Below are 15,957 nucleotides of genomic sequence, written 5' to 3' on the forward strand. Positions count from 1 at the left end.
CAATCCGTTTTTCCTTAGACTTCAATATGCCAACAAAGGAATTGACGCGGTTAATATAAGTAATATTCTTAATCACAAAAGGGTCCAGTCTTGTATTCCACCATATTTCAAGTTAGAGACTACACCTTTTATTTCCTACAAATATACATCGACTATTGCTTCCAAACTTTTTAATTACAAGAAAACTTTACAGGGCCTGGGTATCGAATATCTGAAACATAATCCTCCATCGTGTTCATGTTCTTCTTCACCCTATAACTATAGTCCTGCTGGACACGTTATTATTGGTAACGTAAATATAAATAATAATGAGAACCTTAGATAATTAATTTTAAAAGGTCCTAAATATAGGGAACCCCGATCCTTCAACTGACGTCGGAATTTCATAAATATTATGGATTCTGTAGAGGTACGCCAGGCGATGGGCCAGACATGAAAAAGAAGACCTTGACACTTTGTCAGAATGGATTAAATGTATCAGATGTATGTTAAAATCGCGCAATAAAAGATTGAGGGGCAATATGAGAACCATCTTTCCTTCTGTATTCAATAATCCAGAAGTGAAAAAAAAACTTAGATAGATTACATGATCAGTACGTACTGGTCCATGCTGACAAAGCAGGTTACAACATTGTCTTTGTTTGTAAGGCTCATTATATTAAATGTATCTTAGAGGAACTTCGATTTAATTCTACTAGTGGTAATTCAACTTAATCTCATAGTTCCCTTTCTAAGGAGGAAATTCTTCAAAATCATATGTCAGTTTTGAATATTTTTGATATTCCAAACAGCCAAAATGAATTCGAATTACCATATCTATATCGGATTCCGAAACTTCATTAAAATCCTTACAATCAAAGATACATAGCGGGTTCCAGAAAATGTTTAACCAAGCCTCTTTCTTTACTCCTCACTAAGATATTAATTAACAGTAGTAAAGGAGAAACGTCAAAAGTACTGTGCAACAATATATTCAAGATGTGGTGTAAATCAGATGTGGATACTTAAAAATTCCAAAGAACTTTTTGAAAATATGAAATCACAAGATTTTACCTAAATCAACAGCTTAAAAACTTATGACTTTTCAACTTTATATACAACCATTCCCCACGATAAATTAAAGTCCAGGCTTTTTCATATCATTGGCAGCTGCTTTTTCAATATAAATGGAACTCGTAAATTTACTTACCTTGTTATTGGTCATTTGCAAAATTATTTTGTTAAAAACATTCTGATTGTACACACAAGTACTCTGAAGTTGACATTAAAAAGATGCTTGAGTTTTTGACTGACAATATCTATGAGGTTTTGGAGACCAGATCTTCCAAAAATCTATTGGAATTCCTATGGGTACCAATTGCGCCCCGTTATTAGCAGACCTTTTTTGTATTCATATTAAGCAGAATTTATCCAAAGTCTTGTACGTGAAAAGAAGAAAACGCTTGCTGTGGCCTTCAACTCGACATTTAGATATATCGACGACGTATTGTCAATTAACAATGGTTATTTCCATTCTTATGTCGATACGATATATCCTGGTGAGCTTGAGATAAAAATTATCACAGAGTCTGACGCATCTGTTTCATATTTGGATATTTTATTGAAAAAGACTTTACTGGTATTCTAACAACCAAGCTTTATGATAAACGTGATGACTTTAACTTTTCAATCGTCAACTTCCCTTTCTTATGCAGCAATATACCCTTATCACCTGCATATGGGGTGCATATCTCTCAGTTGAATCTATACGCAAGGGCATGCTCTATTCATGAACAATTTCTAAAACGAGGTTAGTTGTTGACAAACAAGTTGATGAAACAAGAATATCAACAGTCTCGTTTAAAGGAATCATTTCGTTAGTTCTATGGTCGATACAATAACCTTGTCAACAAATACAATCTATCATTTAGTCATATGTTGACTGACGTTTTTTTATATACTTATTGTTAGGCCATTATTTACACACTGAATTATTGACGGATTTTTCCGTTATTTCCTGATCATAACATGGAGCAAACGGCGGCAGGTGTGACCGGTCGGCGGGGGATGCTCACTCTTCCATGGCACCCGATCTCACCTCCGATGTTTTTGGAGGTCTGTGCTTGATCTGCTCCTGATTTGAATCGTTTTAATGGACTTTGACTTTGAATACTGTTCGTTATCTCCATATTTCATTCTTATACATCAGGCAATACCATGATGTGGTGTTTTCTAAACTCAAAACATTATTCGTAGTATAAATCTGCGTTTATTGCAAATGTTGAAGAAATACCGAGGATTATTTTACTCACTCTCAATAGTTATTAGAGATATTTTTGGGTACAAATATGTTGGCGCTTTTTCTGTGGCATGCAATAACTGTCATGATAAACGTCACCTAAAACTATGATTGAAAATATTTTCATTTTTTTGCAAAAGTAAATCTTAATTTCTTTCTTTTTTTTTGGTAAATATTATACCCCTGACACTTTCAAGTTTACTGGAAGTGATTGAAGTTATTGATCACTGGAAGTTATAGAATACAGTAATGAAATTATGTATGTTGTGTCAGAGGCAAAGGAAGTTACATAATTGCAGAAGCTAACATTACACGTATCGTCCCGAGGGATTGAAGGCAAAATGAACAAAATATTATTTTTCTTTTATATTAAAACGGAGAAAACGTACATCTCAACATTTCTTATTCCTTAGAGACTGCTACTGCAACAGGTACAGGTAATTCAAGGAAATGAAAAAAAAAATAGTTTACATATGACCATGTAGTTTAATACAAGGAAAGGACATCTGTAGAGTATTAACAAAAAATGAGTAAGATAATGTGTATATGCGAAATGACTTTGTGAATAGATGGTAAACCTTCGTAAACTTGCTTCCGAGAGCTGAACAGTGACTATGTTATAAATATACAAGGAAGTCGAATGATTACATGCAGCACATAATCCATGCCAAACGATATGCACAATCATATATTTTTAAATGAGAAGAGTAAATGAGTACCAAAGTTATAATATACAGTCCCTTCTCCATTATCTGTGTCAATTTGTAATGAACAACTGGTACCAAAGGACCCTTAAAATTGTTTGGCACAGTATTATGTGGTTTCTGGTTTTAGTGAAAGTAAAAGACTGTTATTCCATTTTACAGACATGCACATGCACATATATAAATTTTAGTCTAGATTTTGCGCCACTTTTCAAACGATCAGGTCTAATTTTATCATTAAAAACATGCAAGAGTTTTGAAAAATTGATTTTGTATATATCCTTTTTTGATAATGAATAAGAATAAACAATACGCTTGTCAATTTATTTTGTTTTTCTTGTGAAAGAATATCATCTTCGCTGTGTTCTACTTCTTCGTCATTCTACAAATTTCAAACTGGAACCGTCGGTCTCTGAAAAAAAAATGCTTTATTTTAAATTATTTCAAGCTTTAGATGAAATTATTCTTATTATAAATAGTTTTCAGTTTTTATGTTACACTTGTAAATCAGAAATCGTTATAGTTAATATGCTTACAAATGATGTGAATCATTAAAAGATTTCATTGCAGTGAAAAAGGAAGATGTATCAACATTTATCCCAATGCATGTTTATAAGTCATGAAAATAATTTTAAAAATGCATTTGGTTAAATCTTTTATACCTACTCATAATAATTGTGGTGAACGCTGTTCACACCTCGCAAAACATACCCCCTTGGGACAAAATAAATGACGGGCTGATCATAATTGTTTAACCAACCTGTCCAGCGACATTGCTGAAAATGATAATCTGAAAGGAAAAATTCTATAATGCATTTTTCATATTGCAAACATGACATAGACTACCATGAGAAGACATTAGAATATATTCACAGTGTTTGAAATTATTCATTCATGATCAGAAGTGAATTTTTAAATCTTAGAAGACAAGATGTGTTTGTGAAGCACTGATGCCCACTATGGCAGCATAAGGCGAAGGTTAAAGTTTCTCAAATGCAAATCAAACTCCAAGGTCAAGGTCAAGAAATCACAAATGATGTTACCCAATGAAATGACATGTGTCAATGGATATACCTGATAAATATGAAATCCCAAGCATCAACCATTCAAAAGTTATGGTCAAGGTTAATATTTTCTAAAAGTGGGTCAAACTACAAGGTCAAGGTGTCAAAATTAATGGTAGACAGGAGATGACATGTCATAAGAAATATACAAGCAAAATATAACTGTCCTAGCACCAACTGTTTAAACGTTATGGCGAAGGTTAACGTTTTATTAAAAGTTGATCAAACTCCAAGGTCAAGGCCAAAGGGAAAATATTATTGGTATTCCAAGGAAGGCTTTGTCACAAGGAATACACCTATGAAATGTGAGAGCCCTAGCACCAATTGTTCAAAATTTATGGCCATGGTTAATGTTTTTTTAATGGTTCAAACTCTAAGGTCAAGGTCAAAAAGTCAAAAATATTTACACCCATGGAAAGGTCTTGTCACAGTATACACATGTGAAATGTGAGAGCCCTAGCTCCAACTGTTCATAAGTTATAGCAAAGGTTAAAGGTCGGTAATTTTCTGCTAAAGTGGGTCAAACTCCAAGTTCAAGAGGTCAAATATGTTGGTACCCAAGGGAAGGACTTGTCACAAGGAATACACATGTGAAATATAAAAGCCATAGTTTTGACTAATCAAAAGTTATGGGCAATGATAAAGTTTTTGCGGACAAACAGACAGACAGACGGACAAACATGGCAAAAACTATATACCCCCAAATATTTGATTACGGGGGCATGGAAATAAATAATTTAATTTTACTTGATCTTTGCGAAATTTTCGAATTTGCCACTCATATCATTTATTTGAATAAAGGACGTAGAATGTGTTTGGAACATGATACGTTTATTTGGTCAAATTTCTGTAAGTGTTTTTTATATTACTTTCTGTACAAATTTATGCAAAGTTGGGCATACTTGAGCTTCGTGGTCCACAGCAACGAAATCTATGGCGTCTGTCCTCATAGTAATTGTGATGGTAACTTGCCATACCGTTAATATATCCTGACCCTGGACATTGAAAGTGGACAGCGTGGTCAAAGTCGTTGACGTATCCTTCGAGATTGATAAAAGTTACACATGATAGAAAATAGAATATTTCCACGCATATATGATACTCAAGTCTTGAACAAAACCATTCATTAATACGTAAGGAGGATTCTCGATTTCATTATCTGAACGAAATAATGTTTGTTAAATTGATTGTCTTGAGATATATATATATATATATATATATATATATATATATATATATATATATATATATATATATATATATATATATATATATATATATATATATATATATATATATATATATATATATATATATATATGTATGTATGTATTGTGTGTGTGTGTGTTTACCAGTCCAATGACAATTCACTTTGTTTCTACGTTTCAAAGCTCTACCACAATGGAATTCGTATCTTCTGTCTTCGTAATAATTATGATGAAAGGATACAACAGCATCAATGAACTCAGCAGAAGACGGACAGTGAAAATTAAGAGCACCATCCCATTTGTTTTTCAGACAAAATACCTCGTTAGAGAGTAGGACAAAATATACAGCAAACAGAATAATTTCCATTATTCCTTTTTGATCGGCTATCTGAAAATGAAAACAAAAATATACATTGATTTGTTGTTGTTTTTTTTCATATATGCACCATCAGAAAATGCATATTAGGGCTATGTAGATGTAAATTATCGTACATACGGCTTTGATTTTGAACAATATTGATAACAAAAAATTCCTTCCATATAACTCACACTCTAAAATATTTACAAGTTTTAGTATTTTCTCAAAATGAAACAAGAGTAATTCATTATGGGAAAATCTTCGCTAAATAGTAAAACAAGTCAGCCGTCAAGTCTATATGAGTGATAGTTTGTAATGATGGCATTGTTAAGAAAATTCAACACAGAAATCGAAATTTTGTACAATTTTGTTTGCACATCTTATAATTATTAAATAGATTCTTTTCTAGACCATTATTTCACCAAATAATAATAATAATAATAATAATAATTTAAAAAAAATTCTAACATGTACACAGTGCATATAAAGCTTACAGTTATAAAAATTTTATTGTTGCAAAAATATTTTGTTGCAAAAATATATTGTTGCAAAAATATATTGAGAGTTTTGAAAAGAAACAAAACATAATCAATATTTTCAAATCTAATTATGGCATTTGCATTATACATGTAATGTAAACTAGTATTGATTTTTAAGATAAACAAAAACGAAAAAGATTAAAAACTATAAAAAAGGAATGATTCGTTGAAAATCATTCTAGAGTATTGTACGCTTCAGATTTCATATAGTGTTTAAATAACTTATCTCTGTTTCTGCGGTATTATAAAGCTGATGTAATCTAAAATTTATTTCATACTATATTTCAATTTTAATTGAAGTAGTCAGACTGAATTTGTGTATTTATCATTTTCTCCTCATTATATAGCTATTTATAAATGTTTTGTCAATTATATCCCCTCTAGATTGATATTTTTCTAGGTTTTAAAAAAAACGTATATTTCTTAATTTGACATTAGCATAAAATATGGATACTTAAAATATCTCAATGACCTAGATATGAGCAGGTATGCATACGTATTTATGATTATTTTCTTTAAACGTACACATTTTACATGTTTTCAGCTCCATTTTTTTTAACATGGGCATATCAAAATTAGTTGCCACGAAAGTCAACTCATATAAATTTATTGTAAAGAAACTTTCACCTATAAATAATGCTGTTTTTTTTAATTACTTCAAGGTTATTATCATGATTTTTTTACAACGGTGAAACAATTGCTTGATTTTTAAAATGGTGCAAGGTCTACAGATTTTTTGTAAAATAAATTTTATTATAGTTTTCAGATCCTCAACTGTTTTCCTTATACTCAGCTTAACTTTTAAAAATATTTACATTCCACGGGACGTTATGATTAAATATATCTTAGAATCTGTACTGTTCATTGTTTGAAAATGCATATAAAAGCTTACTAATAACGTGCATTCTATAGCTTGTATGCACATCCCCTTGATGTCTTTATGAAAAATACAGTATTTGTTCAGAAATTGCTGTACAATAACATAAACAAAGATCACTTACCCACGAACTTGATCAAATGAAATATCATGACAGACTGTAAATTGTTCATTAAAATGTATTTGAATACCTGAAACAGATTGCACATGTAAACTGATATTTAAAATAAACCAAACTATTTACTTTTTCACACTTTTATTGGGAATTCTGAATGCATACAGTATGACTCCATCTCAACAAGACAGAACTGTTATATTGATTTATATACCACTTAAAACGACATTTTTTTTCAACATTTACAGTTAAGTTTTGATAATAATTTAGACTGTAATTTCACCAGATTCAATTAAGATATCTCCCCCAATCTTTTCGCTGAAATACATTTATATTTACCTGTATTACACATAACATTTGTCCACTATCCACACTGTCAAATGTGTAAGTTACTGGAATATTAATCTCATAGTCACAACTATGTACTGCGAATTTGTATAAACATTTTTCTTAGCAAGTTGTGGTACTCATTACTATCAAAATATATAAATATGAAATGATACCCTAAATAAAATATTTGGAATACCATATAGCTCCTTCAAAATAATTTGTCACGCAAATAATATTTTTACTGATACATAGGTGTATATATAGATTAATACGATAAATACGATTAACACATCCGTTCTCTACATGCAAACACCCACTTTCTGAATATGTCACATGAGTAACTAGGGACTACGGTAAATTATTGTTACTTGTACTTGTTTTCGTCCGTTGTAGAGTTCATATCCAAATTTCTCTCAACGTCTGTTTTCCTTACCATACAAGCTAGGAATTAGGATTTAAGCTTTATCCCGGGTGAAAATAGTCTTTCTAATGGCACATAAATACAGCAATTGTTTTAAGAATTACATTATTTATTCACATTTTCTATAATAAGACAACAGCAGAAGCCAAAAAAATTCACAAGGAGGAAGAAATAGCTATTCCGGTAAAAGTTTTCTTCCCAGAAACTGCGAGGGTTGAAAAACTTCAACTGTATATATAAAATCATTCTCATGTGGTACACATGTACATTTATTCCAATTATGACACTTGAACATCGAGTGGGATTTCGTGGAATGCAAAAAAAAAAAAAAAAAAAAAAAAAAAAAAAAAGTGTAGACGGTCGGTTGGACGACCTTCCTTTTTCCATCCCTTGTGAATCAAGTTGTATGTATTATCTATTTATTTTTCTAAATAAATAATACGGTATTTCATTGAATCTGCCATAACAGGCTTATTCAATACAAAGAATTAAAAGCCGTTCAAAAGCTCTTGTGGCGGTACATATTGTCATTTTGTACATATTGTCGTCGACGACAATTTGTACCTACCCTCACTATACATATTGTCGTCCATCGGTACATATTGTCGCCGGCTGAAAAGTTGCATATGTACATATTGTCGATTGCGACACCCTCGCTTTACTTATTGTCGCCCCACAGATATTGTTGCTTAAAGATTTCTTTTTTTTTTTTTGGTAGTTTTGTAAATGTACACTCCCTCTCGAGAATTTTTCATTCATATTGAGAAGTTGCCACTTGCCTGTGGAGGGCTGCAAATTTAGACCTGTACTCCGCATTCATACTTGGCACTCAGGGTCATTGAGCAGTGAGGGATTTTTTTCGTGGCATCACCTCAAAATTGAACGTACGCTATGTAATGTTACTTTTCCTGAATTTAAAAGCTGCTTGAATTTCTGATTGAAAATATATATGTTTTATTTGGAGATCAGGTCGTCAAAAAATCTGCCAGGATTACCATATGTACTTATTCCACCCCGTTATTAGCTGACTTTTTTGTATTCATTTGAAGCAGAATTTGTTCAAAAACTTTTACATAAGAAGAAAAAAAAAGTGTGGCCTTCAACTCAACATTGAGATATATCGACGTTGTATTATCAATTACCGATAGTTACTTCCATTCATATGTCGATTTGATATGTCCTAGAGAACTTGAAAGATATCACAAAATCTGACACATCTATAATATATTTGGAGATTTATGTTCTAGAAAAAAGAAGTTAGTACATGTAGCAACGTAACCACAAAAACTTTAAGATAAACATGATAACTTCAACTTTACTAACGTCAAGTTCCTTATTTTTGAGACATATACCCCTGTCACCTGCATATAAAGTTTATGTCTCCCTGTTGATTCGATATACACGATTGTGCTCTATAAACACCCACTTTCTAAAACAAGTCAGACATTATTATAGTTATCCAGGTTCAATCAAGGGATTTACCCTGAGTTTTATTCCATACACCCTGAGGCTGGGGTTAATCCCCGTACACCCTTGATTGGACCTGGATAGCGAATTTATTTCCTATGTATCCAAATAAATTCTTTGTAAACAAGTCCAATCAACTGTGTTTCAAGCTATCGATAAGATTTACTACGTCCTACAATGCATCGTGACGTCATGTTATTTGTTTTTTAGCATAGAGAAACTATGCCTTGTGAAGTCACTTTTTTTACCCTTTCTCAAGTCGGGTGTACGAAAATCTACACCCGACTTTGTAACCTATCAAAGCTCTTGAAGCTACATCGGAAATAAATACCCCTGTCACCTGCATATGAAGTTAATGTCTCCCTGTTGATTCCATATGCACGATAATGCTCTATATTCGCAAAATTTCTACAACGTCAAGCTATTGACAAACACTTTCATGAAATAAAGATATAAACAGTCTCGTTTGAAGTCAAATTCTAAGGTTGATACAATAACCTTGTCGGCAAATATGATGTATCACTAAGTCCAATTTTGACGGAAAATCTTGATACAAATTGTGTGGAGCTGTTTACACACAAAATTGTTTACGAATTTTTACTTATTTTCCAATGATACAACTTGAATGTGGTTTCTTATCCTTTATATTACATAAAACCATTTCTTAAATTTTCAATCGTACCATTCTCCGCCATATTGGATTCAGTGTACACCTTTCAACACATGCCCTAAATTTGGTGTAAGAAAGTGTACACCGAGTGTACACCAAAAGTCTACACCCCTGCACTTGATTAAGAAAGGTGTACACGGTGTAAGCGGTGTAAGTAAATCAAGCGCGCCCCTTGTTTGCCTTGCTCCCATTCTGTATTATTTTAACGGACTTCTGAGCTTGATTTCTGTCCGTTACCTACAAATTTCATCAATAATTGTCGTTACAGAGAATCAATCATAAAGACAAAGATTTCCTCTGTGTTATTCCCAACATTTGTTTTTAATTTAAAAGTAACAAATACTTAAACAGCTCTATTTAAAGATATTTTTGTTTTTTTTTAAATGAAAATGGACATATATTAACTTGCAGAAAATTTTACAGGGCGATCTATACTTCCTCAAAAACTTAAACACTGTAAACTGTAAAATTTATGCACCATTTAACAAAAATACATCTAGATTAACCTTTTTGTAATCCTTAAGACATTTTTGTTGTAATATTTTTCAAGTTGATACTCAGAATGTACCAATCTGATTTTTATTTAAGGAAAAAAGGATTGATTCAATAATTGATCATATGTTTTTTTCTTTTTCCTCATTTATCTTCTATTTATTCATATTACCCCGGAAATTAAAATACTAGTATATCCGGGTCGGGATGCTTTGAATACCCTCTTCTACATTTTAGTTTATATACGTACGAGAGCGCCACACTTAATACAACTAAATGTAGAGTAGCACACCGGATTTGATTTTGATTCTGACACATTCATTTCCGAAATTTCCCCGGAATATAACGGCAATTTTTAATGTAGTTGAGCTTTATAGTTACTTAATATACATGTAGAGTATAAGTCAAGAAAAAATGAGTTTCATGTTGAATTTGTCGTAAGCCTGCAACGAAATATGGACAAATATTCAAAGAAATAAATGCAGGTACATTGATGATATTGATGATATGATAGCTCCCTAACAAAAATACTATAGTTAACTCTTTTTAGTTTACTATAGGTAACAATAGTGAGCTATAGTGATAACTTTGACACTATAAAAACTATAGTTAACTATAGTGATAACTTTGACACTATGAAAACAGTAGTTAACTATAGTAATAACTTTGACACTTTAAAAACTTTGATTTGCTATAGTGATCACTATGAAAACTTTGATTTACTATAGTGATAACTATGAAAACTTTGATTTACTATAGTGATCACTATGAAAACTTTGATAAACTATGGTGAAAACGTTGATTTACTATAGTGATAACTTTGAAAACTTTGATTTACTATAGTGATAACTATGAAAACTTTGATTTACTATAATGATAACTTTGAAAACTTTGATATACTATAGTGATAACTTTGACACTATATTGATCACTTTTAAAACTTTGATTTACTATATAGTGATAACTTTGACACTATAGTGATCACTATGAAAACTTTGATTTACTATAAAGTGACCACTATGACACTATAGTGATAACTATGAAAACTTTTTTTTTACTGTAGTGATCACTATGAAAACTTTGATTTACTATAGTGATAACTATGAAAACTTTGATTTACTATAGTGATTACTATGAAAACTTTGATAAACTATGGTGAAAACGTTGATTTACTATAGTGATAACTTTGAAAACTTTGATTTACTATAGTGATAACTATGAAAACTTTGATTTACTATAATGATAACTTTGAAAACTTTGATATACTATAGTGATAACTTTGACACTATATTGATCACTTTTAAAACTTTGATTTACTATATAGTGATAACTTTGACACTATAGTGATCACTATGAAAACTTTGATTTACTATAAAGTGACCACTATGACACTATAGTGATAACTATGAAAACTTTTTTTTTACTGTAGTGATCACTATGAAAACTTTGATTTACAATGATAAAAACTTTAATTTACTATGATGATAGCTTTGAAAACTTTGATATACTATAGTGATAACTTTGACACTATAGAAATCACTTTGAAAACTTTGATATACTATAGTGATAACTTTGACACTATAGAAATCACTTTGAAAACTTTGATATACTATAGTGATAACTTTGACACTTTGATTAACTATAGTTAACTAACGTTAACTAAAGTAAACTATACTTAACTTTAAGTAAACTATAGTAAACTATAGTTAACTATATTAAACTATAGTTAACTAAAATATTTTTGTTAGGGCTATTTAAAGGTTGATGACAATTTTAAGATGATGACAAATTTAAAGATTTTATGAAGAAAAAAAGGGTGAAGTTTTTATTGGAACTTTCAATTTTATATTTATTCACTCTTCCACAAAAAGGAATAATTCCAATCAAATTAAAAAAAAAAAACAAGTGCGAGTAACATGACACGTTTCTCCATTTAAAACTAATACTTTGAACAAAAAAAAAGGATAAACATTCATATATTATCTGGACACGGGCGTCACGGATACGTACATATTGGTTATGTTAAAGTTGTTCCGGATAAGTACTCATTTGTTTAAGAAAACGTGATTGAACAAATCGTAATAAATTATCTCCTGACGTACATCTAAGGAAATCGGCGATTGATTGTGAACTTTTAGTTACTGAATGAGAAGTCATATTTAGAAGTTTGCTATACCTTATTCTTATAATAAATGAGTAATTATATATTCCATAGTGTTACATTTATGTAACTGATATACTTCGTATAATGTATATGAACTGTGTCCACAAGAGTCAGAATATATATATATTTTTTCAAACACGTGTGTATTTAATTCATCATTGTGTCTCGTGTACATAGATTTTTGAACTCCTTTTCCAAACGTGATAAACCTATTTTGGGGAAAGAGGGAGGAGACTGTTTAAGCAGATCTCTTTCACTTCTCAAGCTTCATAAGAATATTTCCTTCAACTCACATAATAAGGGTCCGCATTTTTCCAGGTTAATCCAAGGTCATTTATAGTTATTATACTATGTAAAGTTTAATACGTTTAATACCTCCTCAGTCTTTGGGGGTGGGGGTGGGGAGTTGTACGTATGAATTAAAAGCGGAAAATTGACAAATATAGGTTGGAAATAAGGTGTTTCAATTTTTAATATATTTTAGTTAATAATCAATAAATCAATATACAGTGTAAAATATTTTATTCCCACTCTTGCATCAAAAAAATATTAAAAATATAAACCTAAGCGTTTCCTCTATTTTTTTTTTTTTTTTTTTTTTTTTTTGGATCGCCCACATGGCACAATGCATGGTTAGAGCGTTTGTTCTAGAGTCACGGAGTAAGGAGTTGATACTTACGTTGCGGGTTGGAATCCCAATGTGGGACGTGGATTCCGGTCCTTTGGATGCGACCGTATAAACGTACCGAAGTCCCGTGACGCCGTAGTTGCTGGCACCAAAGAAGATCAATGCTCTGAGTGCTGAATGGTCCTGAGTTCCGAGTAAAGATATTAATTTGTCCTCCACTGGAAAATGGTGGCGTCTCGATATGAATAAAAAATTCTTGAAAGGGACGTTAAAAAAACAATTAAACACTATTTAATTTCTTCAATGCAGCGTGGCAGTTCTTTTTATTGACTTATCTGTAAACAGTGACTCTACAACCGTCTAGAAAAAAAATGCCCACAAGCGTGAAAGGAACACATATTAGGAAAAATATTAGGTTACATGGTTTTTGGTACAGAGGAAATAAAAGTAAACAAGAGGTTTATCAGCTCAAAGTCTACGAAATTTACTTTAGTGCATCACCTCTGGTACTTGTAACATTAAAAAGATGGTGAAGGTGAAAAGTTATATTAATGTGATTCTTGTGAGGTTAAATAAAAATTTATGACTTAATTTAAAGAGTCTTATATCGATTTAATAAATTGAATATTTCTTGGGAAACTCTCCATTCGCTACAATAGATCTGCCGATGCATACGTAAATAGAACAAAGCGAGATATTAGTATATGCATCACTGGCTACACGGATATGGATGTATAAGTTTTCAGTGGCAATTTCCGAATGTATTCATCTGTGTAAATAAGAGTAAATGAGTGTTTAGAGTTATGCAACAATCCAAGATACTTATTTCCTTTACTTTGTTCATAGTTTTAAAATGCCAGTGAATTCTAATTATAATCAAGAGTTTGTCAATTTATAGGTGAGTAAAGTTTTTGATTGCTCTTGTTTAAGATAAACAACACCGAAACATATGTTTTGTTTTTTTTAAATTATCATCAAGAGTTTGCCAATTTAAGGGTGAGTAAAGTTTTTGATTGCTCTTGTTTAAGATAAACAACACCGAAACATTTTTTTTAAATTATAAAATTAGTATCTATTCAATATGTTTGCTATAAATTTGGACACTCTTTCCAGTGTGATGTGGGTTAACATTTACAATAAGATAAAAGGATTTGTAGTAACCTTTGTAAGTCTACAACTGAGTACGAAGCACAAGTACGTGTAATCAAAATAATTCTCTGTCTATATAATAGCAATGCATATATTTATATCAATTAGTATTCTATCTGTACACTTTTTTCCATTTTGCTTGAGTAGTAGGTTGTATTTTTTTTTAAATAAATATATATATATATATATATATATCTTTTATGTGGTTATAGAGGTCAAGGGATGCAAAATTTTAATTCAGAAAGGTTTGTTTAAAGTTTTAACCTTTCAAAAACAATCAAAAAGCATTTTAAAAGTTTCGTATAGATTAAGGAAGGGTACATTAATGTTCTTGTATATAAGGTAAAAAAAAATAATTAACGTTAACAAGGTACACTTTGCGAAATGTTTAATATATATTTGCCAATTCAAACACCTGGAGTTTGATGCATGAAGAAACTTTGCATACTTTACATACAAACATCTTGTTGATAACACTAGGTGTATCAGCGGCAGTGATTCAAATATTGGACAAATTAACGGGTTTCATGGAATTGTAAGTAGTAGTGAAACTCTCATGGAACAGTTTCATAATGACTGTCAAAAGGAAAATGAAAGTATTGTAGCTTATGGCTCTAGGTTAGAATCTACACTATGTAAAGCAATTTTAGAGGCTGTGTTTTCTCTGATCACAATTTCTATTGTTGCAATAATACTTCACAAAGAAAACTTAAATATTAATTCAATAAAACACAAGTCGGTTTTTACCGACTGAAGATTTTTGTGTTGTTAAAAGTTAGCGATATGTTATTTTTACAAATACACCAATATTCGAATTAAAGAAAAAAAAATAACTAAATCTTGTTAATATTTTTGACTATTTTGTATCAAATATAGTACTTGAAATAATCAAATTTTTCTGTTTTCAGATTCAAGGATGGGGTCATTTGGTGGACATTTTATTCCTGGCTGTTTTTTGGTATGGGCAGGAATCTGGTACACAATATCCACACTTCATAAATATTTCGATGCAAAGCAACGCAGAGTACAATTCAAATCTTCGCTGTATTATCCATTTTTCTTTAATTTCTACCTCGCAAACTACAATAAATTCACCTGGAACCCATTTTACGATTAACTATGATATCAGCTGGAATTATTGTGGAAGTGCTTGATTCGGTGATACATTCAAAGCCGTTCCGATTGAACAATCAACACCACGTGACCCTATATGCATTTTTCGGACAAAGTGCTGTTATAGATTTACTTTTGTTTTATAGGGTATCTCTCCCTAAAAATGCAGATTACATTTCTCAGATAGTAAATCTTGGAATGAACGCATTTCTGTTTAAATATCATCTACATGGCCGAAATGAATTGGATGTTTTACTTCACACTTTGCTTGTGTACGCAGTTCTGATCAACATGACAGGGATAATACTGGAAATGAAATATCGGGATAACATTCTGTGTGCAATGACTAAATGTTTTGGGGTTCTCTTTCAAGGAACTGG

At 31.1% G+C, this 15,957-nt stretch overlaps 1 protein-coding gene across 1 annotated transcript; it reads right to left on the minus strand.

The window, feature by feature from the left end:
- Window positions 1–3,644: 3,644 nt before the first annotated feature.
- LOC133178447 (hemagglutinin/amebocyte aggregation factor-like) lies at window positions 3,645–10,056 on the minus strand. Its single transcript, XM_061313144.1, has 5 exons — window positions 10,044–10,056; window positions 7,483–7,535; window positions 5,399–5,642; window positions 4,949–5,086; window positions 3,645–3,772 (listed from the first exon to the last, which is right to left on the minus strand). Exons 1-5 carry the CDS (start codon window positions 10,054–10,056, stop codon window positions 3,645–3,647), a joined length of 576 nt encoding a protein of 191 aa, XP_061169128.1.
- Between the last annotated feature and the right edge of the window lie 5,901 nt (window positions 10,057–15,957).

The sequence above is a fragment of the Saccostrea echinata genome, unplaced genomic scaffold, assembly GCF_033153115.1.
Source record: "Saccostrea echinata isolate AGI-Se365-2 ecotype Australia unplaced genomic scaffold, CSIRO_AGI_Sech_v1 ptg000003l, whole genome shotgun sequence".
Taxonomy (NCBI): Eukaryota; Metazoa; Mollusca; class Bivalvia; order Ostreida; family Ostreidae; genus Saccostrea; species Saccostrea echinata.